Source organism: Pygocentrus nattereri, chromosome 13, assembly GCF_015220715.1.
Source record: "Pygocentrus nattereri isolate fPygNat1 chromosome 13, fPygNat1.pri, whole genome shotgun sequence".
Taxonomy (NCBI): Eukaryota; Metazoa; Chordata; class Actinopteri; order Characiformes; family Serrasalmidae; genus Pygocentrus; species Pygocentrus nattereri.
In genome coordinates this window covers 3,473,654-3,500,973 of record NC_051223.1, presented here as the reverse complement: position 1 = coordinate 3,500,973, position 27,320 = coordinate 3,473,654, and the positions used below count along the sequence as shown (strand labels likewise).

The 27,320-nt window shown below is 41.7% G+C and overlaps 2 protein-coding genes across 4 annotated transcripts in view; one reads left to right on the top strand and one right to left on the bottom strand.

Moving 5' to 3' along the window:
• Nucleotides 1-2,859: 2,859 nt before the first annotated feature.
• On the top strand, nt 2,860-10,934 carry foxh1 (forkhead box H1). The gene is made up of 4 exons (XM_017704508.2): nt 2,860-2,948; nt 7,071-7,527; nt 8,472-8,576; nt 8,742-10,934. The coding sequence occupies exons 2-4, from the start codon at nt 7,147-7,149 to the stop codon at nt 9,696-9,698; spliced, it is 1,443 nt and encodes a 480-aa protein (XP_017559997.2). The 5' UTR covers nt 2,860-2,948; nt 7,071-7,146; the 3' UTR covers nt 9,699-10,934.
• Nucleotides 10,935-13,396: 2,462 nt separating this feature from the next.
• Nucleotides 13,397-27,320, bottom strand: part of oplah (5-oxoprolinase, ATP-hydrolysing) — a 37,729-nt gene continuing 23,805 nt past the window's right edge. For all 3 annotated transcript variants that reach the window (XM_017704505.2, XM_017704506.2, XM_017704507.2), the window contains 10 exons: nt 26,856-26,957; nt 26,157-26,331; nt 24,162-24,346; nt 22,400-22,546; nt 21,385-21,519; nt 20,480-20,629; nt 19,008-19,165; nt 16,615-16,775; nt 16,425-16,522; nt 13,397-14,879 (listed from right to left, as the gene is read on the bottom strand). In XM_017704505.2, the coding sequence (XP_017559994.1) occupies nt 14,718-14,879; nt 16,425-16,522; nt 16,615-16,775; nt 19,008-19,165; nt 20,480-20,629; nt 21,385-21,519; nt 22,400-22,546; nt 24,162-24,346; nt 26,157-26,331; nt 26,856-26,957 (1,473 nt within the window). In that variant the 3' untranslated portion in view covers nt 13,397-14,717. The remainder of the gene's footprint in view (nt 14,880-16,424; nt 16,523-16,614; nt 16,776-19,007; nt 19,166-20,479; nt 20,630-21,384; nt 21,520-22,399; nt 22,547-24,161; nt 24,347-26,156; nt 26,332-26,855; nt 26,958-27,320) is intronic.

Below are 27,320 nucleotides of genomic sequence, written 5' to 3'. Positions count from 1 at the left end.
AAAAAAAGAAACGCGCCAGTCACGACTGCATATGTGGACATATTTCTATATTGTGCTCTATTTACACAAAGTTAGGTTAGTTCATCATTTATGTTGAACAGACTCTCCCAAAGTTTTACGCTGCTGCGCTGACGTTGAACCGTGTGCTGCACTGGGTCGGTATGACCAACAGGTCAAAACCAGCTCTAAACAAAGTGACCGCTGGGCCCTGATTGGTGCTCTGGCTTTGCGCTTCTTTCGTTTTGACATGTTGCGTTTTTATACACACAGAAACCAAAAGGAATGACAGATTTCTCAAAATGTAGGAGGAAAAAGTCGGATATTAGACTCTGAAATGTAGTGGAGTGAAAGGAAAAAGTCGCCCAGAATGGAAAAACTTCAGTACAGATACACCAAAAATACTAAAGTACAAAAACCAATTACATTTACTCAGTTACTTAGTTACTGTCCACCACTGCTGACAATGCATAATATACTGTTATTGACAAAAAAAGACAAAATTCAGGTTATGTTTATGTTGTTGCTACTTGACTCTTGTCCATTTTATAGACAGTATCTGATAGAGGGTCAGAGGCCAGTGTGGAGTGTTTTAGGCATGCAGTTTGCTTGATGCCAATTGTTCAGAAATAAGCTTCCATTTCTTGCTTGCTACATTAGCCTTGTAAAGCTTAGGATATGAACATGCAGAGCTAAATCAAAGTACAGAGCGACATTTCTGTGTATAATATTGCTGTTATAGTCATGGCAATTAATACATTTGCGCATATAAATGGTTGCAACTGTAACAACTGCAATTTCCCTCTGGGATCAATAAACCATTCTGATTCTGATATAATACAGTGTAATATTTTTGCTACCTCACATTCGCTATCAGAGCTCTATCCTATGTTAGATACAGATTGATATCCGATTCATATCAGAATCAGTATTGCTTGCATTTATTGCATGGATTTGCACTGATTTGATCAAGATTTTGAAATGATGTTTTGGATGTATTTTGACAGAATAATAAAGAAGGTACACTCTGGGTGAAAAGGGTTCTATATAGTTTTGATAGAGGGCTTGTTAACAGTAATAGTAGTGGAATCCCTTTAAGATGCTAAACAGAACCATTTTTAACAAGGTTCCTTACATGCGCTTTATTAAAGAACCCTCAAAGAACCGTTTTCAAGAAACGTTCTATAAATGCATTTATACTGTTGCACTGTATTTTGTATTAAAATATCTAAAAAGTACATTTTAAAAAGGAAAATCAGAAGCGTGATAAGTTATATATAGTATAAAATGATGTTCTATGAGAAGAGTGGGCCACCTCACAGGCCAACTTTGGCCCACAGGCCTCACTTTGGGCAGCCCTGGTTGGCTACTCTGCTGGATTGTCAGCATTTGATTTATTTTACTGCATTTGTTTGTATTGTTGCTTATAGAAATAAATGTAATATTTCTCTGTAATTCAGAGTTAGTTGGAGCCTCAGTTTCTGCAATTTATGTTTGTTTTGGCAGATATGTAAATAAAAAATATTAAATATGAGCGCCATCTTTCAGCTTTGTCAGTTTATTAGCGTTGATGCTCTGGGAATGCAGGTTAAATGCCTTCTTTAATGTTCCCATCTTTCATTATTATCATCAGATAAACTCACTAATCAGAATTGATCTTGCTTCACCGCAATTATCAGCATTGGCTTACTTCACTGTTTACTTCCTTGTTACGTTACTATGTCTGTCTTAGTCTATTTTACCTATTTTTATTGATTATTTCGATGATATCACTTCTATGAGTGGGAATTCTGAAGCTCTGCATACAAACAAAGCCAGCTTCTTGGCCTGTAAGCTTATTTCTACCTCCATTGTCTACAGAGGAATAGTACTTCTTGGGTAAGAGTCTGGCTTTGATGGGCCGGAGGACGATCAAGGCTCTGATCATGTCTGCTTGCACTAAAAGAAAAGCCAAGAATAGATTTGGGACAACAGCAAACAATATAGGCCTCATTCTGCTGCTCTCAGCAGGACCTACAGACCTTTCACCTTTACGTCTCAGCATCTACAGGGGGCTTGTTCAGCTGAGCTGGGCTTAATGGATAAGATCAGCCGACACCGAGTGTGTGTGTGTATGTGTGTGTGTGTTCCTATTACATCCTTCATTCACACCACAGCAAACACACTAAAACACACTAGCTTCTGGTGGCATGGTTGATTTTCATGTCTTCAGCTAATCATTAATGTCTAGTGATATACAATAAAGATCTTTTACAGTCCAATATTTGTACGTGCGCATACTAAAGATGATGCTGATAAAGGCCCATGTCATGATAAACTCAATGTTTCTCAATTTATAGAAATAAAAGGTGTAATATGGTGTGATAATACACTATTATAGTTTAAATACAGTCCGTGTATTGAAATGACACTGCAAAACCTGCCTGTTTTAAAGTCACTGTTTCTCTGATGTCACAAAAAACCTATTCAGCCTAGAGCACTTTAGCCCCTGCCATTCACATTGAAGTTATAAGGAGTGTTTCAGCCTTCACTTCACGGGTGGGTTAAACGGAGGTGTTAATACCCGTTTGTGGTATTAGAAAGTACCACCTTAAGCTTCTCTACAAATGAACCCTTTTACATCAAACCACTCTAAACGACTCAGTTTACACCTCAATGACTGAATAAGTCAGAAATTTGGAAAAATGGGTGGCATTCCCCGTTAAAGAAAAGCATAAAAACACAGTAAACTGCACGTTCGTCCTTACTTTTCAGGGTCATTGCGTTGTTTGGACCAATCAGAGCTTAAGTTTTGAGTCTAATTAGCATGTAACAGGTGGGGGGCGTGGCCACTCAATCACCGATTCACTAGCAACATACCAAACAGTAGTGAGGAGCGTCGTTTGTAACGTCGTTTCCTCGGTTTTAAAGTGGCCCTTGTCATTTTTCCAGACTGTGAAGACGTTTTTCAGGTAAAATTTTTATAAGAACGCCAGCAAAGTGGGTCATATTGTCGTGTAAAATGTACATTTTACATACGAGGCTGAAGTTGGCTTCCTTCTCGAATTCCCCGTTCCACCTTAAACGGTGCAGCGGTTACGTTCAGGCGCCGTTTGAGGTGGAACGGGGAATTGTAATAAGCAACTTCAGCGCCGTCCTCTCTGTGAAGACAGTAAACTTGTCTGCTTTCCCCCTGAAAGGAGCCGTTTGTCTTGAGTCGTCGGTCATTTCTCACTCAGATTAATTCTCCTGTAAAGGCCAGCGACCCAGTTCCTTTATTAAACATTAAACACGGGTTAAAACGACCCAAGCAATTCAAATCTTCTGCCAGGCAGCTCAGCTCGGGGCAGCCGGCCGCCTGTCGTCTCTCAAGGCGATTCACTCTCCAGCCCCACAGCCCCTGAGGCGATAAGGTGTAGTTTTCAATCATCCCTATTGTGTTTTTTTTTCCCTGCCATGTAAAACTGGACCCCCTGGGTTTGCGGGGTCGTCGACCAGGCAGCTAATCCAACTTGTTTTCACTGTCTGGCGGAGAGGTAAGAGCCCACCGCATTAACACGGCATTGTCGAGCACAATGGCAGCAATCTTCACCCCAGAAGTCCAAGGCCTGGCATGCATATTCTGGAATATCTACCTCAGTGTGGCTCCCAGGCCAGCTACTGCAGTCCCCTCTGTAGAGGGGCTTTGTCCTGCTCCAACACCCTCATCTGCCCTATACATTCCAAAAGGTTCTTTAGTATAGTCATTAAAAACAGGGTTCTGTTTAGAGTTTTATATTGAACCATTTCATGCTTAAGTGGTTGCTTGTATGGTGAAGTGGTTCTTCAGATTGATGAAGTGTTCTTTTTTGCTATGGTGTCAAGCTTGTACTAATAGAAGAACCCTTTTTGGTGCTATATAGAGCCAAAAGGGTTCTGTGTAGAACCATATACAACACATTCTCCGTCGATCAGAAGAAACGTTTTAAATATGAACTGGTCCTATGTAGAACTCGAGGTTGGAAATAGAACCATTCTCTTTACTGAAGAAGCCTTGAAGAAAGATCTATATAGAACCATGTCATGCGTAACTGGTTCTTTGCATGGTGAAATTGTTCTTCAGACTAACGTGTGTGTGTGTGTGTGTGTGTGTGTGTGTATATATATATATATATATATATATATATATGAGGCATTTTAGACATTGGGCTATGTGGCACCAAAGAGTGTCGTTCTATTGTTCAATGCTTGCCAGTGTAACAATAGCAGAATCATTTTTGGTGCTATAAAGAACCAATCTGAAGATCCGGTTCACCATGCAAAGACCCATTTAAAGCATGCAGGTGGTTCTTTGAGTGGTGAACCACTGGTTTTGCTAAAAAGCCCTTGAAAACAGAAAACGTATTTATGTTGACATCAGCCGTAATAAAAATGAGGTTATCCTATGGGTTTGTGAAATGAAGAGACTCTGGGACGTTCTGGCGAAATGACACTTGGTAGTAGCGCAGTCTCTAAATCACGGTTTCCTGGAGAAAAATCCACTGATGATGTATCTTGAAGGTGGGGGTACACCGATAAGTGCTTGGATATCTGGGGTGTACTTCACTAGTTGGCTAGTTCTTCAGCTTGGAAAAACAACACATTAAGTGCTGGTTCTAGGCCCGGATGTGAACGGTTAAAAGGCAGATGCTCACAGACTGTTTACCTCCACTGGTGGATGAACTGGAACTTTTGCTCACTGTAATAAAACGCTTACGAAATACGCAGTTCAGTTTATATGGAGAACAGGTTTTCTAAGCCATTTGTAAAGTCAACAGGGAGGGGAAAAACTGCAGTGGCGCTCCATAAGATAAGGGTAAAACGAGTGGGCATTTAGTAGGTATTTAGTAGGCGCAGTGTTAATTCAGCCTCAGCCATAACACCGTCAGTCTTACTGGTAATAATACAGACTGATTACTTGGGCCATTTTAACTGAAAGACTACCAGTGACACATTTAATTGGCTGACAAATGTGCCGTTTACTTCCACTGTTGGACTAATTGCTGCCTATTAATATACAAAACACTTGCAGTTGTGTGAAATCTGGCAAATATGTACTTTGTGGGGAAAAGTAAATCAGTTGCATTTCAAGACACAGTAGTTTTCCCTATTTCTGGTGTATTGATTTATTGTTTTAAGGGTTGTGTGTAGACTATAAATCACACTACTGGTATGTTTTAGCCCCAACAAGCATCAAACCTTGTGAAGGTATCCTCAAAGGAACATGGTCCTTAAGGTCTGCTTAAATTTTAAAGGCTACGTTCACTCTCCCAGGGAAAACGAGCATTTTTGTGCTTTTCATAACTTGGGCTCTGTGATGATCTGTATAACATCGAGACACCGAAGGCAGTGATGGCCTTAGTCCCCTGAAATGTTTTTATTTTCAGAGTGTATGTGGAAAAAAGCCCAGCCTTTGGTCCGGGATACAAGCTGGACAGATCACCTCATTTAGGTTGTTGCTTTATTATATTGATACCTCGTGATCTACTGTGAGGTGTTTTCTCAGTACGCAGGTGTTAATCTCTGAATGAGGTCTGAATTTGTTTATTAGCTGCGCTACTGTATGTATATTGCTCTTTTGTTTATTGAATGCAACAAGCCCCAGCATGAGAGAACTGCTATTTATTTCCCCCACAGGACGACTCCCTGTCCTGTCAAAAAGAGTTTCTGTCGCACTCATTTTTCCCAGAGCTTTCCGGTTGAAGGCCGCCCTCCCCCTCCAGGAGCCGAGGTGTCTTCTGTTGGTGTGACTTTGGTACATCTCAATACTTATCTCTGCTTACTATAAGCAAACTCCCCCCAGTGCAGGAGAACTGGAGGTGGGGGGTTGGGGGGTGGCCCCTGGGGGGGAAAGGTGGGAGTGCCCCTAGGTTTATTATGTTAAACTAAACTTAAAATGCATATTAAATTTCACTGTTTTAATTGAATAGACTCATTTCTTAAGTGTATAAATGACTTAAACCAAATGTAAATAGTCCAATGGTTGTAAAAGTTAAAAAGTTTGGTGGGAAATAAGCACTTGTTTATGACTGATGCACAACTGGTATTTTCTGCTTGGGAAGAAAATAATGCTCATAAAAATGCTGCTAAACCGTATGACGCAGGTTGCAATTCTGGGAAAAGGTTGAAGTATATTAAAATAAAACTTTTCTGAAAAAAAAAAATTCTGAAAGGTTTCAACAAAGGTAGTTTTGTGTGATGATGAAATTAGAAGTAAACCTAAATATAACAGATGGACTGGGTTTTTTCTGACACAGAAACCACAAATAAAAGGCGAAGAAGTGTGGAAATGCGGTGCTTTACGGAAAGTTGGGAAGTTGGGAAAATTCCACTGATTTTTTTTTTTTTTTCTTCTTTTTTTTTTTCTTTTCAAATTTCATGATAAAATTCCAAACGTTAACAAAGTCATTCAGAGTGGTTTGGTGTGAAATGCTTCGTTCTAGAGAAACTTGTCAGAACAGTTCTCAGTGGTGGTGGTGATGGGAACCAGACGTCTGCTGCTAAAAGCTCCCTCACAGAGTTCTTATGAATATGCTGCCTGATGTCCGAGACGTTTTATTGTAGTTTTGGTCTAAACTTTATTTTTAAAACTTTTTTATTAAGTTCATTCATGGTGGCAGGATACATTTAGGATGTTCTAAGGCAGAATAGGCCCCAATGAAAGCTTTTTTTTTTCACTATTTTACAGTGATCAACAATATAACTCATATGTAGGTTCACTGGTGGGTTTGGATGGTAAATAAAATCTGTAGCTAGATTGGTGTTACCTCTGGTTCCAAACACCACCACTGTGAAGAACATCTGTGTTGGCAAGTTTGTCCACAAGCCAATTATTTCACATCAAGCCACTCTTCACTCTTGGGGAGAAATTAAAAAAAAAAAATCGACATAATTGCCCTTTAATGCAGTTTCGGCACCACACGCTCCACTCCAGGGGCATTTTCACACCTCCCTCCCCCCTCTATGATGTGATGGTGATCACTCTCTCCCAGCAGCACCGATGGCCCTCCATTCTGCTCGTCCATCACCACAGCGGGACTTTACATGAAACTGCTAATTGTTTGCTCCTCAAACAGAGACGAACCTGGAGCCAGTGGTCTGCCCGGGGGTTAAGGACTGACTCCCAGCTCCTCTCTCTCGGGGTTCATCAGCATGACAAAGCTCCGGGCGGTCCCTGGGGTCTGCCTGCCTGGAGCCCCAGGATACCCTCACCTTGACTCGAGCCATGCCCATCCGAGGCACACCCATAGCGCACTAGCAGAGGCAGGCGCCCTGCCCAGGGGCTCTGCGTCAACCGCGCTGATGGAGAAGGCCCCGCCGCCGCCGCCGCCGCCGCCGCCGCGCCTGGAGCCCCCCGGCACCGTCTACTCGGACCAGGCGGAAAAGCAGCCGAGTTCCTGGGACCAAAACGCGAACGGCAGCGGAGGAAAGAAGAAAAACTACCAGCGCTACCCCAAACCCCCCTACTCCTACCTCGCTATGATCGCCATGGTCATCCAGAACTCGCCCGAGAAGAAGCTCACTCTGTCTGAGGTAAGTTTTTAGGACCGCTGGTCTAATATGCCTAAAAGAAATGGGGATTTTTAGTCGGTTAAGTTGAAGCAGACTAGTTAAACTCGGCCAGTTCATCTGAAAGACAGCAGGTTTCTTCTAACTACTGTTTTTTCTACTGCATTCACCGAGGAATTTACGCCTCTACAGTAGTGACTCTAGTAAAGTACTGCACTCCGTGGTATTCAAGATTAATGCTGTGCTATTTTACTACTAAATTACTGTTAAAGCTGTGGTATAGTAACTTCAACAATCCTAACTATAGGAAAATGACGAGTTTGTTGGGAACTGTTTACTGTACCTAAGGTTTACAGTAGTCACTAGTATTATTTACAGTGGCAAATGAATTTTTTTCCTGCATGCCAGTTTTGACTTTTTCTTGATTCTGTTGATCCTGTACCTGAACAATATGCACATTTTCAGCCGAAGGTGGAGAAATCCATGTTAACTTGTCATTTTTCTGTTGAATTATTAAGGCACTTGTACTTTGGCACACATTTGTTTTATGATGAGGTGATGGCAGTGAGGAGGCTTTTTTGGTTATTTATTTATTTATTTATAAACACCTAATCAGTCCTAGTTTGGCCGTGTTAAGTTTGGGGGTAGTGAAACCAGAGCTGAAGGTTATCAGCTGTAAAAACACAATGATAAGAATGAAGAGTGAGGAGGAGGAGCGAAGATCCATTGCTCATGTGTATAATTTGTTCAAACTGCCATTCACTTTCATTAGTGGCAGTGTGGATGATCTATATCTATTTTTATTTTAAGATATAGACCCTTGAATTGCCCCCCCGCCCCTGCTTTCCAAACTCTCCAACCGTTGTCATCTCCACAGCTCACAGAACACTAGTTGTCTCAAGTTAATTGGGTTGGTGGTGCAAAACCGTTAATGGGATGATTTGATAACTTTGTTTTTCTCTCCTCAGATCCTGAAGGAGATCAGCACTCTCTTTCCTTTCTTCAAAGGCAACTATAAAGGCTGGAGAGATTCAGTCCGACACAACTTGTCTTCATATGACTGCTTCGTCAAGGTATGTCTTGGCGTCACAGTTCCATTCAACTTCTTAGCAGAAGGATTTAAAGTGTTTCAGTCGTTTGTACAGGTCAAATAAAATCCAGGCACAGCTTCACAAACTGACACTCCCTCTGTTTGCCCCCTATCTATTTTCTATCCTGCTTGCTCTATCTCTTTCTAGGTGCTGAAAGATCCCGGAAAGCCTCAGGGCAAAGGTAATTTCTGGGCTGTGGAAGTTAGCCGGGTTCCTCTGGAGCTGCTAAAGCGTCAGAACACTGCTGTGTCGCGCCAGGATGAGACCATTTTTGCCCAGGACCTTGCTCCCTACATCCTCCAAGGGCAAGGACACGCTCACACTCACAAACCTAAACCTCACCCGTCTGAACCTCCACTGCCTCATGTTCCCACTCGCCACACTCCCCCTCCTCCAGAGGACCCTTACCGCCCCAAACTGGACTCATCTTTTGCTATCGATTCGCTCCTCCACAGCTTTAGGCCACCTAGCACTGCTGGAGACGGGATTAGGGCTAGAGACAGCTGGGGCTGGGAACTTCCCCCTCACGGCCGACCTACATCTCCGCCACATCCGCGCTACTCCTTGTCCAATCGCAGTGCCTCAGCTAGCTCTGCCAGTCCTGCTTCGTCCTCATCGGACGAGGACTGGAGAGGGTTTTCTCGTTTTGGTAAACGAGGAAGCGATGGAGAGCCAGGCTCAGACGGATACGATGACTCTTGCCCACCGCCAAACAAAACCGGCAAACGTGGCTCAGCACCCCCGTGGGAGTTACCAACATCTTACGCTAAATACACCCCTCCCAATGCAGTAGCGCCCCCTAGCATGCGATTTAATGGGAATCCATTCATGCCACTTGGGGGTATTCCGTTCTATGGCTATGGCGGCCCACACGTTCCTCCGAACCACTTTAGCAGCCATGCTTACTGGCCCCTCTTACCGAGTGGGCGTGTCTCGTTACAGGCCCCGCCCCTCTTAATGGACTTGGACAGCATGTTGCAGTCAGTTCCTCCCAATAAAAGTGTGTTTGATGTCCTCGGTGCTGCAAATCAGAGTGTACACCCTCCCCCAAATCAGTACTCCTTGCAGAATGGACCTCCACTCGGCAGATATTCACAGTGCTAGTGCTGTTGAACTTTATTCACACCAAGTTGGGACACAGTACGGCAGCTGTTTCCCTAAAGACATTAACTGTGATGCTGCTCAACTTTTACATTCCAAATTTATGGACAGTAATGCTTTTTACAGTGTTTTGTGCTGACATTTACTGAACTTTCCGGTGGGTTTACGTCGGCAATTTGATACAAAAATCTATACAGCTATAAGAATCTACCTCAGTATGACTGACTTCCCGGGAAAAATGAATGTAGGCCAATATGACCAAAGACTTTGCACTGACAGAGTTTGCACTGCTATCTTTCTCTGTCCATATGCTTTTATTCCTCTTTTTAAATGTTTACTACCTCGACGTTTGAATGTCTCGGAAATGTAGTGTTCTCTTCAAAACCTTGTCAATTGCAAGGTGTTCCGTAAACAGGGTATGTATTTATGATTTTTTTTTTTGTATGTGATTTTTCAAGAGGTGTGTGCCTACATCGTCTCTTTAGAGATGACTCATGCTGCATTTTTAAGAAGGAGTCTTGAGGGATTATTAATTTAGCATTTTGTATATTTTTGCATATAGCAGGTTGAACACTGAATTTGGATTTCTTCTAAGCTTGAGCCTGGCTTTTATACTTGACAACCATTTCCCTTTCATGAGTCACATGATTGTAGTGAATTTAAGTGTTAATTCAACACCTAATTTAGTCAGAACGGATGAACATAGTTTGACTTAATTTTCCAACAAAAGCTAGTCCAAATAAGGTTTTGCAAAGTTAGGACTGGAATCTGGCTTGTGTTTGTTGGAACTGATTATTTTTCATTACTGGTGACTGATCAGCTGGTCTTTTTCTCCTGCTTGTCCACCAACCCCCAGCCTCCTCTGCTCCTCTGTAGTTCCACATGCATCTGCCTGTGCATGTGGGGCTCAGAAGTTGGGAGTTCAGTGGGGGTGGGGGGCAGGGGCAGTTAATGGCTTGTCAATAGTCTGCAATCTCCTCTGCCATTCAAAGCTATGCAGTGAAAGTTGTCTCCAAGTGGGCTAAGCTATCTGTGCAGATAGTTCTGATCAATTTAACTCCACACACTGCAGTCATCAGAAGTTCTGGAAGGATTTGGTGAAACAGGTTGCATTTTCACACCTTTGTCTAATCAATGGCCACAAGACAGTCCTCTGTTAAACAGGCTCAACAGTGTTTTACCTTCCCGTTAATGTGACTAACATGACTGGATGTCTAAATATAAAACGTCAATGAAAAATTGTGGTTTTTGAATCGTGAGAAATTTCAGTCTCTGTCTCCGTCCTCCCTGCGAAACTGGTCTGAAATAGATCCAGTAACGGGTGTGCGTGATTGTGTCGCGCAGAAGACGGAACTGTTTAGCACGTTCCAAGTAGTGCATGTTAAATTTATGCCCACCTTTTTGTTTAGATGTTCAGTTTGTATTCTAATGAATGGTGATTATGTGGGGAGATTTTTCTGAAAGTAATTACATGGCAAGCTTTCCAAAGCTGGTGAGGAAACGGTAGCAACAGTAACACGGACTCAAATTTCTAAAATGTGCTGAAAGCGATAGGTGACATTTCTTCATTAGACATCCCTGGTGTTGTAGTCTGGAGCTGCAAGGCAGTGGATGTTGATATGCCCAAATCATGGCCCATTTGCCTGAAACCATGTTGAGTTGTTAAACAGACTTTTTGTAAACTTATGTGGTTTCTGTAATTCATGCATGGTGACTTGCTGTTTTCGTAGATCCTTGCTTCTACACTCACTGTCCATTTTCTCAGCTCTACTTACTGTATAGCTGGACTTTGTAGTTCTACAGTTACAGACTGTGGTCCATCTGTTTCTCTGATACTCCGTTACCCCCTTTTACCCTGTTCTCCAATGGTCAGGACCTTCACAGGACCACCACCAAGCAGGTAATATTTGGGTGGTGGATCATTCTCAGCAGTGGCGCTGGCGTGGTGCTACTGTGTGTTGTGCTGGTTGGAGTGGATCAGACACAGCAGTGATTCTGGAGTTTTTAAACACTGTTCTCCCACTGTCCACTCCTTAGACACTTCTACCTTGGTGGCCCACCTTTTTAGATGTAAAGTGATAGACTCAGCTGTTGCTAAACAGTTTGTGCTGGCCATCCTGTAGTCCATCATTGGTCACTCTTGGACTATTCTCAGTCCAACATCACTGCTGTCAGTCTCTTCAGTGCTGAGAATGATCTACCGCTCAAATAATACCTCCTCTGAGGTGCTCCTGACCACTGAACAACAGGGTGGAAGGGAGCTAACAGAGTATCAGAGAAACAGATGGACTACAGTCTGTAAGTGTAGAACTACAAAGAGCCCCTATATAGTAAGTGGAGCTGATAAAATGAGTGCGTGGAATCAAGGAGGTGGTTTTAATGGTATTGCTGATGTAAGTCATAATGCTAATAGTGCTAAGTGTTTTATGAGCTTTAATTATGTACAGTAGCGTCATGGCTTCAGTGTAAAACTAAAGAGACAAACTTCAGACACCAAAGGTGCCTTGGCTGATCAGTAACATCTGGAGGGGGGAAGGGGGAGGGGGTGATAAGGGACTGGGTATATTTTACCAAACTACTTCTTTAACATTTGCTGTGTTTTTGTGAAAGCTGTGTCATTTATGCTGCTCTGTATCTCCAGTCTCCTAATCTTGCCCTCCACTGTTGTACATCTTCTCTAGCCATTTTTGGGCTTTTTCCTCTTTGGGTCAGGGACTGCACTTTATTGTGAGTTTATATTCGCATTAAAGGGGAATTTGTTGTAGAGAAACTTACTGACTTGGCTTTCTTTTCAGTGGTGGTGACTGGAACCAGCGGCTTTTTATTTACCATCCAAAACCAGGACCGTTCGCATCTTCTGAGTTGTAATTTTAGTAAAACTGAATAAATCTATTTGATTTGAGGGCTATTTTACTGTTCAAAGCCCTGTAGGAAATCCCTTACCAAAACACCTAAACAAGTATGCATGATTTCCCTTCAAAACAAGTCTATTGTTTTACTTAATTAAGCTGAAAAGCTAGTGAAATTTATCTTTAAAATCCATATGCTTGCCATGATCTGTCTGTCTCTAGTATTATCTGATTCAAACTGCATCCCCAGTCAGTTTCAGATATCACCAGGCTTGGCTAGTGTGACTATGCTGGCCCGGCTCCCTGCTGACTTGGGCTTATCTCATTCTTATCACGCTGTGGACTCCATGAAGGTTCACTGGATTTGGCTTATTTATTGCTCTATCTGTGGGGAGTGTGGGCGTATGTCATGTTTCAACTCAGCAGGGCGGCTGAGAGTGCTCTGAAGAGTTCTGCTTCACCGTGATCTTAGCCTGGACTCGAATGACTCTCACCTACAATATATATGGCCAAAAGTTGTGGACTCCAGGTCTTCAGACTTACGAGCTTGCTGGACATCCCATTCCAAATCCGTAGGCGTTAATATGGAGTCGGTCCCCTCTTTCTGGATGTAACAGCCTCCTTTCTTCTTAGGCTTTCCACAAGACTTTGGAGTGTCTGTGGAAATTTGTGCCCATTCAGTTAAAAGAGCATTTGTGAGGTCAGGCCCTGGTGTTGAATGAGAAGGCATGGCTTACTATCAAGGTTCCAGATCATCCCATCATGTTCAGTGTGGTTGAGGTCAAGGCTCAGTGCATGTACTGATATGATCCGTTTAATAAGACCAGGAACATGAAATAACAAGGAGAGAGGTTCTGATTTCAGGCCTACTTCAAAGATTTTATTATGGCTCAGCAATACTGTCAGTTTACACTGGACTGAAAAGTGCAGTATGCAGAATATTTTCCCTTCAGTGACTGAGCAGCTCAGAATATTCTTCTAACCACTAATATTTTATTCAACCGTTCACTAAAAAAAATAAGCATGAAATTGCTCATGAAAGGACTTTTCAAGGTCCTACAGCAATGTTCACTAATCATGAGGTATGTGTGAGATAAAGTAGTCATACTATTGCCCCAAAAAAACTGAATGAATGTAGTTAATTCCATGTAGTGTTTGACAGCAATTCAGTATCAGTTAATAAAAGGTTGTTGTTATGCATTATTAACGTGCAGGATGCGAGAGAGTAGTTCTCCAGACCCCAGATCTTCCGTCGGAAGAAAAGAGTAGATGTCTGGCTGCGGCCTCATTTATAACAAAAAGAGGGATGAACACAAGACAGTGTGGTAAAACAAAAGGCTCTATGGATTTCTGAAGCTTTTCTAGATCAATGTTTCAAAATCTTATGTAGGAGGCCTTTAAAGCAGGGCCCACTGTTGTACCTCTATTTTCTGACCATCTTTTATTCTACACTACGTTACTGTGCAACATGAATTTGCCCCAGTTTTTGTACCCAACAACCAAGGCATGTTTAGTGTCTGCTTTATATGGGAGTGGCAGTGACCGAGTAGTGTAAAGGTACCTTTAGTAACAGCAACAGGGCAAACGACAGCACTAGCCAGACTGAAAAGTCAATGGAACATTGCTGATTGACCGATTCATGCTCTGTGGGCAAACCAGCATTACAGACTTCTGGTAAAAAAAAAAATCCCATTGAACCATAAGAGAAACTGTAGCACACAAGTTTTATTAAAATACCTACATATAGAAATATTAATTTTAAGTGATATTAATGTATATGGGTGTGAAAAGTCACACTAGATAAAGGGTAGATTCCCCCGCCCCCCTCGAGGTTTTCAGAGATAACCATACCAGTGATGGGTTAAGCAGAAGGGTAGCATGTTGCACCATTCTAGGTCAAACACCGACATCTTTAGCCGGTAATTGGCGTTACACTTTTTATTTAACACCAGGCCTTCTCTGAAGGTCAGGAATGGCTCCATTGCTTAATGTAAGTACATTTAAGTTGTGTGCTACAGTTTCGTTTTGGGTAGAATGGAATTTTCCAGCATTCTGTAAAGTTTGTCAAGCCTCACAATCAGCAGAGATGAAAGAACGCTTTTGTTGGGTGGTCAATTCAGGTCACTCTGTTCTGACTGATTCTAAATTTTTGTTCTGACCACAGGCAAGTGGTTCAGACGCTCTCCTGAGTGCGGCGATACTCAAACACACTCCCTCTCTCCGCAAAAGCTTCGTTTAGGCACTGCCGTTTGGAGAGACTGCGATTGTCATCTTCATCCTCCTCTTCCTCTCGTCCATAACCACCTCCTCCAGGAGTGTGCAGACAGAACATGTCCTATAATCGACAAGGGGGCAAGATGAAGCATAAAGCCTTGCACAACTGTATGAAGAAGAGATTTCTATACATACATACTGAATTTATAAGCCACAGTGAGTTCATCTGTTGATGCTCTTTTAGAGTTAATCATCTATAACCCTTCATTAGTCACCAGTTTCAGACTTCAACACTGATCTTGGCTGGATATTTTTGTGTGGAGGTCCACTCTGAAGCTAACAGGAACACTGATGTGACAACAGCAGTCATGTGGTCAGAAACTAACCAGCGATGAATGGGATACAGGGGGGCTGACACATTGTACAGCAACAGACTACACCTGTAACTGACTGTAAACCTACATAGTGGGATTTCATGGTATAATACTGTGTGACAGTTGAGTGCACCCTTTATGGAATTTTCAGTCAAACTGGCCATTGGTTATTAATTTTCCAGTGTCACAAAAAAGCAGAAAACATACAGGGTGATGACCGCAAGGTGCCTAGGAACCAATCATATACCAATTGAAAAAGAGGGTCATAGTGTCATTGAAAGATGGCTCTCTTCAGTCTGTGAGAAGCTGGCAATCCAGAGCATAAAGCATTGCACACTCTCCACTTCAATAAGAGTGAATCCGTCATAACTGTGCAACATGATTTTCATCAGCAGTGATCCTCCAACAGCTCAGAGCATTCGCTGTTGGTCTCACAACACTGGATGACCTCCGAAATTACACTGAAACATGCTCAACGGAGTAAGGGATGAATCTGACCATGGTGTTGATGATGTCCGTACAGCTGGAGGAGGTTCACACTGAGCACTAGTACGATTACATAACAAACTTCATGCTCACTTAATCCATTTACAATTTACTGCATCGTTCTGTCATGATTTACAAGTGAAATAAATCATTTTGAAAACCGGATGAATCTTTTTGAACCACCCTGTATTCCACAGAAAATTCCACAAAGCCTCAGCAGCGTGCCCACTCTTATTTTCAGGAAATCTGCAGTGATATTTTTCCACACCTCCAAAGTTCAGTCTTAGAGGCTGGTTGTATTTTCTGATGCTCATGAGCCACATAATCCCAAACACATTCAGTAATGCTGAGGTCTGGACTCTGGGGTGGTCAGTCCATTAATATTAATACCAGCAGCTTCTTTGTTCGGTGCAAATGTTCTTTTGAGTCTGTTCCTGTTCCTCAGCAATGGCTTCTTGACAGCTACACATCTTTTCAGAGCCAGTGTTGAGTTGTGTTCTCAGAGTGAAACCCCCCTACCCCCACCTCCACCCCCCCACCCCACTTATTTGCCTTTGACTTTCCCTTTCCTCACACAACTGGATTATCTTACTATGTCTAATCTTCACAGAAGAATGCTTGCACTTAGTGGCTGTGTTGACTTGAAATTCATCAAATGAAGAGTGGTCTCTTTTGATTACTACTATAGGAGAAATTGACAATATGGACAGAGTGTGGAAGTACAAAGTAGGGGTTTCTGAAGAAAAAGGTGAGCACATGAACAGTCGGTCACAAATATGCAGACATTCACAGGCGCATGCACATACCCCGGGTTCTAGGCCGACTGTGGTTTTTGCTCCCAGATTTAACACTTTGCCATCAGCTCTGTGTAACAGATTAAGCCCAGCAGAACCACTCTGGCCTCCTGAGATAGAAACACCGGGAGATTACAACACACACCTCAACATGTATCAGTGTAACATATTAAAGTGAGACACCGTGTTGGAGTGAAGTTACCATGTAAACCGTAAGGACGTGTGGAGCGTCTCTCAGTCAGCACTGACAAAACCACTTTACTCCGAAACAGAAGCTTTCGGATGACCCCATCACCACCATGGTAACGACCTCGACCTCCAGAGCCAGGCCTAAGGGAGAACTGCTGTAGGATCACGGGGTACCTGAGAAAGATGGAAGGAGAATGCTGATTAATGTAGATTCATCAGGTTATGACGCTTCTCAGTTTATGTACCAAAAACAGTCATAATTCACTTTTATATAACCATTTTCCAGCCACTCTTAATCCCTTAGAATTTAGCAGTCTGTTACTGTGCATTTAAGAACGATATATTTAAATAATTAGCTCAGCTTAATCAGCTCATGTCGATTGGCTGTTCAGTACTGCAATGCAATCAAATAGCAGTCCAGGCCGAAACACTCCTTATAACGTCACCATGAATGGGCGGAGTTCAATTGTCATAGACCATGGTAGTCCAAACTTTTTTCAGAGGGGCCAAAATGTACTCTATCAAAATACCCGAGGGCTGAAATATTCACAAATGATGCAAAATATTAAGTTTTAATATTAAAATATCAGCGCACAGAACCAGAGCATAGAACCGCGTTTCCTATCGCTGTATGAAAGATGCACAAGGCTTCTTTTATTGTTGGACTGCTCAGAGCAATTTGCATCAGTGCACGCTTATAACAAATAATTAAGCTATTTAAGTGTAACAATAAAACATGCCTAATTTATTAATGTATATTCCTATTCAAGTGTTTACTTGCTCAAAAATCTAAATTGTGACAAACTAAAAAAAATCTATACATTTTCAGTTTTGTTAGATCACGTTCTTTACATATCAAATCAATGCAGCAACAGCATTCCAAAATCACGATTAAACAAGATGAGCAGATTAAAGAGAATAAATAGACATGCTTTTATTTGACTTTAAAGGGCTAATATTTACTGAACTGATGAATTAGCTCTGATAAGAAGCTGGTGCTGTGAGACTCGGGTAGCTGCAGTGCCTGTAGTTTCTCTGCCCTCTCCTGAATGTTTACTGTAATGTCCATGCTTTGTTTAATGTCTACTGACATTAAATCCATTACATTCTTTTGAACATGAGGCTCACGCATTTGCTGTGGCTCTTGATGGAAAAATCACGCCAAACTCGTCCATTCTCAAGGTTAGGTTTGAGCTTTAAAGGGCTCATATTTTGTGCTGTATCTTGACTAAATGTGGTTTAGTTAATTAAGTCACAGGAAGAAACAGTGCAGTGCATTACACTGTAATTTTACTGTACTGCTGCCACCATCAGGTGAAAGGAAAAACCGCAATGTACCAGCTGGCAGACCACTTCTAACACAGCCTTAAACAGAAGCCAATTAAAATCAGTCCACGGGCCGGACTTTGTACACCCCTGTCATAGACTGAATAGGTTCTCATGACATCACGGAAATTAAATGTAGAAATTTAAATGGGCTGTTTTTCCCACATGGTCATGGGGGGCATTCGTGGGCTGGAGGTTAGGGAACAAGCCTTGTGACCGGAAGGTCGCCAGTTTGATGCCCTGAGCTGACAGTACGTGACTGAAGTGCCCTTGAACAAGGCACCTAACCCCCAGCAGCTCCCAGGGCACCATGGGTGGCGCTGCCCACCGCTCTGGGCAAGTGTGCTCCCTGGCCCCCTATTGTGTGTGCAGTCACTGGTGTGTATGTGGGGTTTCACTGCACAGATGGGTCAAGGTGAAATTTCCCTGTTGTAGGACTAATAAGGGTTACTTAACTTATATTAGCATGTATCTATGTGCAATATATGGATTGTTTTAAAATATATGTATTAAGCGCTAAATAGGAACACATTTATTTATTTATAAAAACATATCAATGGTCATTTTTGAATGTTTTGAATATTTAAATATATGCCAGTACACACATATATAGTATGTTTATATGTGGTGATATGTTGAAATGTATACGAATATTTAGAATGATATATGTAATAGTGTAAATTTGTAATATTCACATCTATGTCAGAAATATACACAAATATGTTGCAAACCTGACATATTTTGAGAATTATATGAAAAAATATTTTGTTTGCAGGTGGATTTGTAGCTTAGTTTTTATATGAAGAGTAGAGAGTGAAGGGCATATTTAGGAACTTTAACAATGTTTGCACAATATTAATGCTATTTCATTTTTCATGATCCCAAATTCTACATTTTATAAAAAGACCAACAGCGGCCCACAGTGGCCCACAATTCCCAAACAAGTCTGAAAGCCTAATGGTCAATTATAAGACCTTTAATTTGTGTTTACCATTTTAATAGCAAATAAAGGCATTAATTAAGTGAGCGGCCTGTTGATCACTCTGCTTCTTTAACCCTCATAGCGGCTGAATATCAAACCTTTTCTCCAGAATCTCGGGGTCAGTGATGCGGGTGTTGGTCATGTGACTGTGGACTCCACTACGTCCACTCCATCCTGGCCCCGCACCTGCACCACCGGCAACCGTCTCATAGTAACCACTCTTGTCACTGCCGAACGACACGTTGTTCATGCAGCCCTGAAAGACAAAACATGAAGACGTGTATGAGAAAAGAACTGTGATACGATAAACAGATAAACAGCTGTATGAACAAGTTCAAATACCACTGCTCAAGTATGTTTTGATGATTTTTAAAGTGAAAATAAGTGAACACTTGTACAGGGAGATTCACTCGAAAGAGGCCCTGAATATTCTGTAATAACTCTCACTAGGATGAAGCAATCTGAACCAAACAATGTGCAATGTGCTCCTCGGTATATGGAGCTTTGAACAAGCTGGGATGCCTCTGCGTTGAGGAAGGTGCCGGACATCCGTCGCGACTTTAACCTCTGTTTGCAACTTCCAGGTGCAGACCCCTGTAACCCTTCATGTGTCTGACAGAAGAGGGAGATCACTTCCAGCATCGCATGTAATGCGCTCGATTACACATACGCCAAGGCTGGTAGTGCATTTTTTGGGGTCAGATTGCTTCGTCCTAACAGGAGTTACAACAGAATATTCAGGGCTTCTTTCGTGTGAATCTCCCTGCATTTTTCAGCAAATTCTAGTGCACAATTTCTATTTATTTCGCTGAGTTTAACATTTTGAAAAAAATACAATCTGATTGTGCTATGACTTGCACACTTTTGGTGACATTTTATGTTTTATTTTCATTTTTCTGGTATATTCAGCAAATGAACAGTAATTGGGCAATAAAATGTGCAGAAGTGTTCTCCACAGAGAATGTATTAATTTCATAATTCGGCTAGAAAATCAACATCGTTTTACCAGGGGTGCCAAAACTTCTGCAGCTCAGATCCCTGTATCTAATATTCTCTTTTAAGATTATTGTAATTATTTTCAAAGATTATTTGGCTTAGTGAATATACAGCGCAAACAATAATGTATCCCTGTCATCGCTATCCAAAAACAAAAAATCCCAAACTTGTATCTTCGTTTTTTATTTATTTATTTATTCGCTTTTTATTTTTATTCTATTATTCGTATTTTATTTTTATGACTATGTTTATTTTTTAATTAATTTATTATGTAATTATATTTTATTTTTGACATTTAGCATTCTTTTGTATATGACTGTGTCTACTAATGCACAAAAAGAAAATCACAAATTATGTTATACAATATATACAAATATAAGAAAATAGCGAATGTTAGCCAACTCTGTTATGTCATGTCGATGTGTGCTCTAAGTGAACAGCTAGACTACTTCTCCCTCCCTATTTAGAGAGTAAAAGGCACACAGTGCCATCTAGTGTATTAAAGTATATAACAAAGTTAAGAGTGTTGGACTCAACACTGAAACGCCACATTGAGTAGAACAGATTTTCTAACCTGGGAGGCAGCGCACACTTCAAATGCTCTGAAGATGACATCCACCACTCTTTGAGAAGTCAGAACATTACCACCCACGACCGCAGCATTCTGGGAAGGCTGCAGGATGGAGCCGGGGGGGATGATGACTTTTATGGGGGTAAGACAGCCCTAGAGAAAACACACAAATATAGTCAAGGGGCATTTTGTCCATTAGGAGTGTTAGAGAGCCACCCTCATTGCTACCACAAGCAAAAAAAAAACAGCCTTACTTGAAAACTGTTTTTCTGGTAGATGCAAAATTTTTGGTTGATATGTTTCTCTGAAACTGGTGGTACGGTCAAAAAAATAAATAAATAAACCTGCTGTGTCTGATCCGCTCATACCAGCGCAACACATACAAACACACCACCACCAACACGATGTCAGTGTTACTGCAGTGCTGAGAATGATCCACCACCCAAATAATACCCACTCTGTAGTGGTCTTGAAGAACAGGGTAAAAAGTCAAGTATGCAGAGGTACAGATGGACTACAGTCTGTGATCATAGAACTACAAAGTGCTACTATGTGGTAAATAGAAGCAATAAAATTGGCATTACACACACACACACACACACACACACACACACACACACACACACACAAACTTGTGCAGGAAAGAAAATGTCCAAGCCCAAAAATACTACTGTTTACTTGTGATTTTGGTCCAGATTTATACCCTATAAATATAGGAGAACACATTTGGTCTCCTATTAAACACAAACTAGTCTGGTAATGTTTTTCAACTGTTTGAAGACATCAGTGATCAGACATCAACATCAACAACACTGACTTTCTTTCTGTAAAAGGCTGTCTGCAAGTTTTCCCCATTTGACACATTTATTTTACACTTTTTTTTAAACACTTTATGACACACACAATACCTGGTTAAGAGGAATGTCTTGCCCCACCATGCACCGTAAACAGTAGATGAGAGCAGAGAGTGTGATGGCTCGAGGAGCATTACAGTTTCCCCACACTTCTGTCCCTGAGCCTGAAAAATCAAACACAGCACTGCCCTACAGAGAGGGAGGGAGAGAGGGAGGGAGGGAGGGAGGGAGAGAGGGAGGGAGAGAGAATGTGTGCATACTTATTTCAGTCACTGTCCTTTTTTTAACATCTGTAAACTGTTTCCTTAGTGCTCTTTGCACACAGCTGGATAAGCTGTTACTCTACGTTGACTTTACACTTGTGTTTACATCTGTGTTTTCAGTTAAGAACTATTGTTGTGGTACTAATAAAGGTCACTTAATCTTAATAACCAGTGAGGGAAAGTTAATGTGCACCACCGTTAGCTTGACACAAACACAAACTGTATTAAGAGCATCTGTAGTAATTTGGTTCACAAACATAACTTATAAGGCAAAGGTCTGCACCTTTCACACAAGAAACACTGTTATATTTTCAATATTACATACAAAATAATTAAAACATGTAACGATTGCAATATACAAATGATAAACCGGTCCTCCCTCAGTGCTCCTTGATTGTTTGGCAACAATAACATATTCTAAACAAACCACATTTACTGGTGAAAAAGTTATTATTAATAATTCTAGAAATCTATATCTATAAAATCACAGTGATACACAACCTCCTGTGGCTTACGTCTTTTGTTATCTTTTCGAAAGAGCCTGCTTTATGGACGTGGTCAACAATGTTCAGCTTCGTACAGTCCGGGTTTATTTAATTTTGTTTTCGTAAATAATGTGCCCTTTGATCTTTTTAGCACCTTTCACACAGACTGATAATCATTTTGCCTGATTAATCCATTAAACAAAGCCACAGTGGACTGATTAATTAATTATAGAAATATTTATTAGTTGCAGGTCTAGTATAAAGACAAATGAAGCTGAGAAAAATAGACTACAAGCACCAAGTATACACGGTATCTCTTACCTCCTCTTCATTTATCTGCACTTTTAATCTGATTGGTGTTCCATCATCCATTTGATCTTCTGCCTCCACTTCTAGGGAGCCAGTCTGTTGCTGTTGGCGACGTGCAAACTCTTTCAGCATGTCTCTGACAGCTAGCTCGGCATTACTCTACAAACACACACACATATTTGTGATGTTAATGCTGCAAACTCTGCTGTTGCCATAAATAGTACTGTGCAAAAATCACAGACCACCCTTCATTTATTTGAGTTCCAGTCAGACAGCCATTAAATACAAGTTAGCAAATTTTCAGAAGGCATTTTTGATGAGATTAGATATGAGACAATTTATCTGCATAAGGAAGGAGAAAGTCAAAGTGACAAAACAGGAGTTTAAAAAAAAAAAATGACTAGATACAGATATAGGACTCCTAACAACCACCTGCAAGAACTGTTAGGCTGCCAAAATTGCCCCATCAGATAAACAGTACTTAAAGCTATAGTACAAAATGTGTGTATGTGTGTGGTGTGTGCTGTGTGTGTGTGTGTGTGTGTGTGTGAGAGAGAGAGGGAGAGATGTGTGTGTTTGAGGGGAGGGGGGGTCGTTCAAATGAACTGTCACTCTGTTATTATGCAGCTCTTAGTGGAGAAGCCTTGTTTGAGTCCGATTTGCACCCTCTGAACAAACAGTCATAACTCTGGAAATGTTTACTCTATCGCTTAACCGGATAGACGGTGTGAGATAAGACCCCTTGAGGATTATTTTGGTGTTATGTTGTGTGTATTGAGAAGAAAATGTCTGAGTTATGACGAGTTAAACACAGAGAAAATCTTGAAATAAGCAGATTCTGATTTTGAGAAATTTACATGGGAGTGAATGGGGCAGTTTTCTGTGCCTAGTGCCAAACAAACGCTCATAACTCTAAAACTAACTGATAAAATAAACAGATATGTTGAGGTTTCAGAAAGGACGAGTTTCTCTACCATTTAAAACTGAAATGGAGTTTCTAGGTGAAAGGATTTTAAAGCAAGATTCCCTGCGTGATCGGCTGAGTGAGTGGCCTGCTGTGACGTCATCGATGTCAGTTAGAATCTGAAGCTCTGAACGTTCCGCCGTTCATTTTTATGGGAGGTTTTTAATTTTTAAACTTAATTTTATTAAAAACTACCAATCCGATCGACTCCAAACATACAGAGCACAAGTCACAGCGCCGAGACCTTCGAAACGCAGTTTGAACGGAGCCTGTACGTTAAGCTGTTCGGCCTGTATTAACCTCAGAAAAGTGTTTTTCAAGCACTCCGATAACACATTTTCAATTAACAAAAAAAAATGCAGCAATATTCATATTAAAAGTAAGTTAAAACTAGGGAATCATGAAAAAATAACATATTAAGTACTTATGTTGTTTTTCTAACCTCTTTTGGTAAATCGTTCTGTTTTTGATCCATAAAAAAAAGACAAAATAGAGGATATCAAAGGAGCTGCTGCTGATCTCAGAATAATGGACTGCCCACCCAAGAGGTCAGATCTCAACATCACTGTGCTTGGGATTACTTGAATCTCGAGAAGCAGAAAATGCAACAATTTTGAACTTCGGACACATGGAATAATACTGCTGCAGATTTGAACAACTGAAATCAAGTCTCAAGAAAATGAAGGATAGTCTCTTTTGTACCCATACAACACCTACAACAACAACATTTATTTGTATAGCGCTTTTTACAACTAGTGTTCTCTCAAAGCAGCTTTACGGAAAAGCAGTTTATGGAAGGAAAGCAGTTACCTGAATATACCCCATATATGCCTGGACTACAGCCAGCCCATAACAATCAATCAACTCCCCCACCAGCTGGCTTCCTCTCTGATTGGCAGCCACCTGAGCTCGTAGGTCTGACAGGTTGTCATGGAGATTACGTGTCCCAGAGCATCCTGGGTACTGAGCTGGATCCAGCAGGGCTTCGGTGACAGCTGAGGAAGGAAAGACAGACAGAACAAAGAAAGCTGATGAATATGATAATGATGCACACTTGAGATAGCATAGAGATCATGGTGCACCAAACTTGATATTAAATTCTAGACAAAGATTATAAGAAAACATCCTTTATTGGATTCTCATGCATGGGATGGGAGCTGTTCTCCTGCATGGATGCTGGTCAGGCTAACATCCTCCTGTCTTCCACCGCCAGCACTGGGTCTAGGGTGTTTCCCAAGACAGAGCTGGCCTTCTTAATGAGTCTCTCAAGTCCCTTCCTACTGCATTTGAGATGCTTCTACCCCAACAGACCACACCATAAAAGATGGCTGATGCCACTACTGTGTCGAAGAAGGTCCTCAGGAGTGCCCCCTGCACTCCAAACGACCTCAGTCTTCTGAGCAGGTAGAGTCTGCTCTGGCCTTTCTTATAAAGTGTACTAGTGTTTTCTGACCAGTCCAATCTATTCTTAAGGTGAATTCCCAGGTACCTATAAGAGTACACACTCTCCATGTCCATATCCTGGATGTTTACTGGTGGAGGGAGATGACTGTGTCTGCAAAAACCCACCATCATCTCTTTGGTCTTCCCCACAAGGGTCAGGAGGTGGTTCTTAATCAGTCCACAAAGTCCTGGGTCAGTTCTCTGTACACTCCGTTGTCCTCATCTGTAATTAATCTGATGATCGCTGCGTCATGAGAGAACTTCTGTAGACGGCAATTTGGTGAGCTGTACACAAAGTCTGCAGTGTACAGGGTGAAGAGGAACAATGCCAGGACTGTTCCCTGCGGGGCCCCTGTGCTGTTGACCACCGTGTCAGACTCACAGTCCTGTGAGTTCACAAACTGTGGTTGTTCGGTGAGATAACCCAGAATCCAATTTGATAGGTGGTGATACAGCCCTGTGTTCTCCAGCTTGTCCCTCAGGAGCCTAGGCTGTATGATGTTAAAAGCATGGGAGAAATCAAAGAATATGTTTCTCACAGGAGTCCCAGGCTTCTCCAAGTGAGAAAGAGCTCTGTAAAGGAGGTTAGGTGACCGCATAATCCACTCCAATGCAAGGTTGATGGGCAAACTGAAGTGGGTGCATAGATGAGCTCACCAGAGAGCGGAGATGCACAAGCACGAGCCTCTGTAGCAACCAGCCTGTAGCTGCTGAGGTCCTTTGGGTGCTGTGTCTTTGGCACTGGTACCACACAAGAGGTTTTCCAATGCTCTGATACCCTCCCAAGCTTCAGGCTCATGTTAAACGTGTTCAACTATTCCAGACAGCTGATCTGCGCAGGACTTAAGGAGCCTGGTGCTGATGCCATCCAGTACCGCAGCTTCCCTCACTTGGATCTTTCTGAGCTCCTATATAGTTTGTAAACAAGAACCTTCCATTCTAAATAACACAAGTAGATATCGAAGACCAAGCAATAAGAAATGCTTGTGCTTTTATTATTTCACAATCAAATTAATTATGATTATTTTGAAAAGCAGTCTTGCATATAGTTTCTCATAACACAGGAACAGGAGTTGATTTAAGTCAAACCTACCGCTATGATCGCCTAGGACTTTCACTTATGCTGCTTTCAGACATGCACAGTGACCCACAACTTTTCCAGACATTACTTGAAGGAGCTGCATGTGTGAACGCAAATTTCCAAATCAGTTGTATCGGACACTACCCGGACTTTTATCCTGCCAATGCCCTAGTACAAAGTGATTAGGTACTGTGGTGGAAAAAAATGAAAACTGATTAGAAATAACACAACAGGGACTTATGATTGTACCGGTCTATATTCAGTTAAGGACAATCTCTCACCCTTCTCTTGGAAGACTCCTTCAGTGACGAGTTTAAAAGATGTGAAGACGGCACCTTCCTGCTGTAGAGAGGTGGAATGGGGGGGCATAGAGCCTGGGGTGATGCCCCCAATATCAGCATGGTGCCCTCTACTGGCCACAAAGAACACCGGGCCATTCACACCATGCCAAAATACCTTCAGATCACAGTGAGAGAGAGAGAGAGAGAGAGAGAGAGAGAGAGAGAGAGAGAGAGAGAGAGAGAGAGAGAGAGAGAGAGAGAGAGAGAGAGAGAATGGACATGAATAAACAATTGGCTGTGAATAATTTTAGCCACTCAAAAAATGTATCAGGTAAAACCATTAATGATGTAGATGTAAAAGCAATAATAAAAATGATATGCTCAATAATGGTGTCTGAAAACTGCTGGAAAATCCTTTCACACCACTACAAAAATTCAATATAAATATATTGTAAGCTATTAAAGACAATATCAGTTAATAAAAAGCCAACTGCCTGCCAAATGAGGATGAAGAATCAAGATGCTTGATGGAAAACTGTTATTTATCTACCTAACTAAATATTCAAAAGTCACTTTCTGGCTCACAGTTGATGCTTTTTCATTTTTAATCATATCCATTTTGTTTACTTCAGAACTAAGCCTCAAAATAATGTAAAATGAAACAGAGTTGTTAAAAGTGAAATGAGTCAGTGATTTTACTGGTGTGATGACTGTGAGGTCAGGCAAGTGACTGCCTCCAGCACACGGGTGATTGCTCAAAATCACGTCTCCCTCCTTCAGACTGCTGCCTATGGCCTTTAACTGAAAGAGAGAGAGAGAGAGAGAGAGAGAGAGAGAGAGAGAGAGAGAGAGAGAGAGAGAGAGAGAGAGAGAGAGAGAGAGAGAGAGAGAGAGAGAGAGAGAGAGAGAGAGAGACAGAGAGAGAGAGAGAGAGAGAGACAGAGAGAGAGACAGAGAGAGAGACAGAGAGAGAGACAGAGACAGAGAGAGAGAGAGAGAGGCAGAGAGAGACAGACAGAGACAGAGAGAGAGAGAGAGAGGCAGAGAGAGAAGAGACAGAGAGAGAGAGAGAGAGAGAGAGAGAGAGAGGCAGAGAGAGACAGAGAGAGAGGCAGAGAGGCAGAGAGAGAGAGAGAGGCAGACAGAGACAGAGACAGAGAGAGA

Excerpts from the sequence above, each read along its gene's own strand:
- foxh1 (XM_017704508.2), top strand. The coding sequence starts at position 7,147 with ATGACAAAGCTCCGGGCGGTCCCTGGGGTCTGCCTGCCTGGAGCCCCA. Across the intron at positions 7,528-8,471 it reads AGAAGCTCACTCTGTCTGAG|ATCCTGAAGGAGATCAGCAC; the intron begins GTAAGTTTTTAG and ends TTCTCTCCTCAG. Across the intron at positions 8,577-8,741 it reads CATATGACTGCTTCGTCAAG|GTGCTGAAAGATCCCGGAAA; the intron begins GTATGTCTTGGC and ends ATCTCTTTCTAG.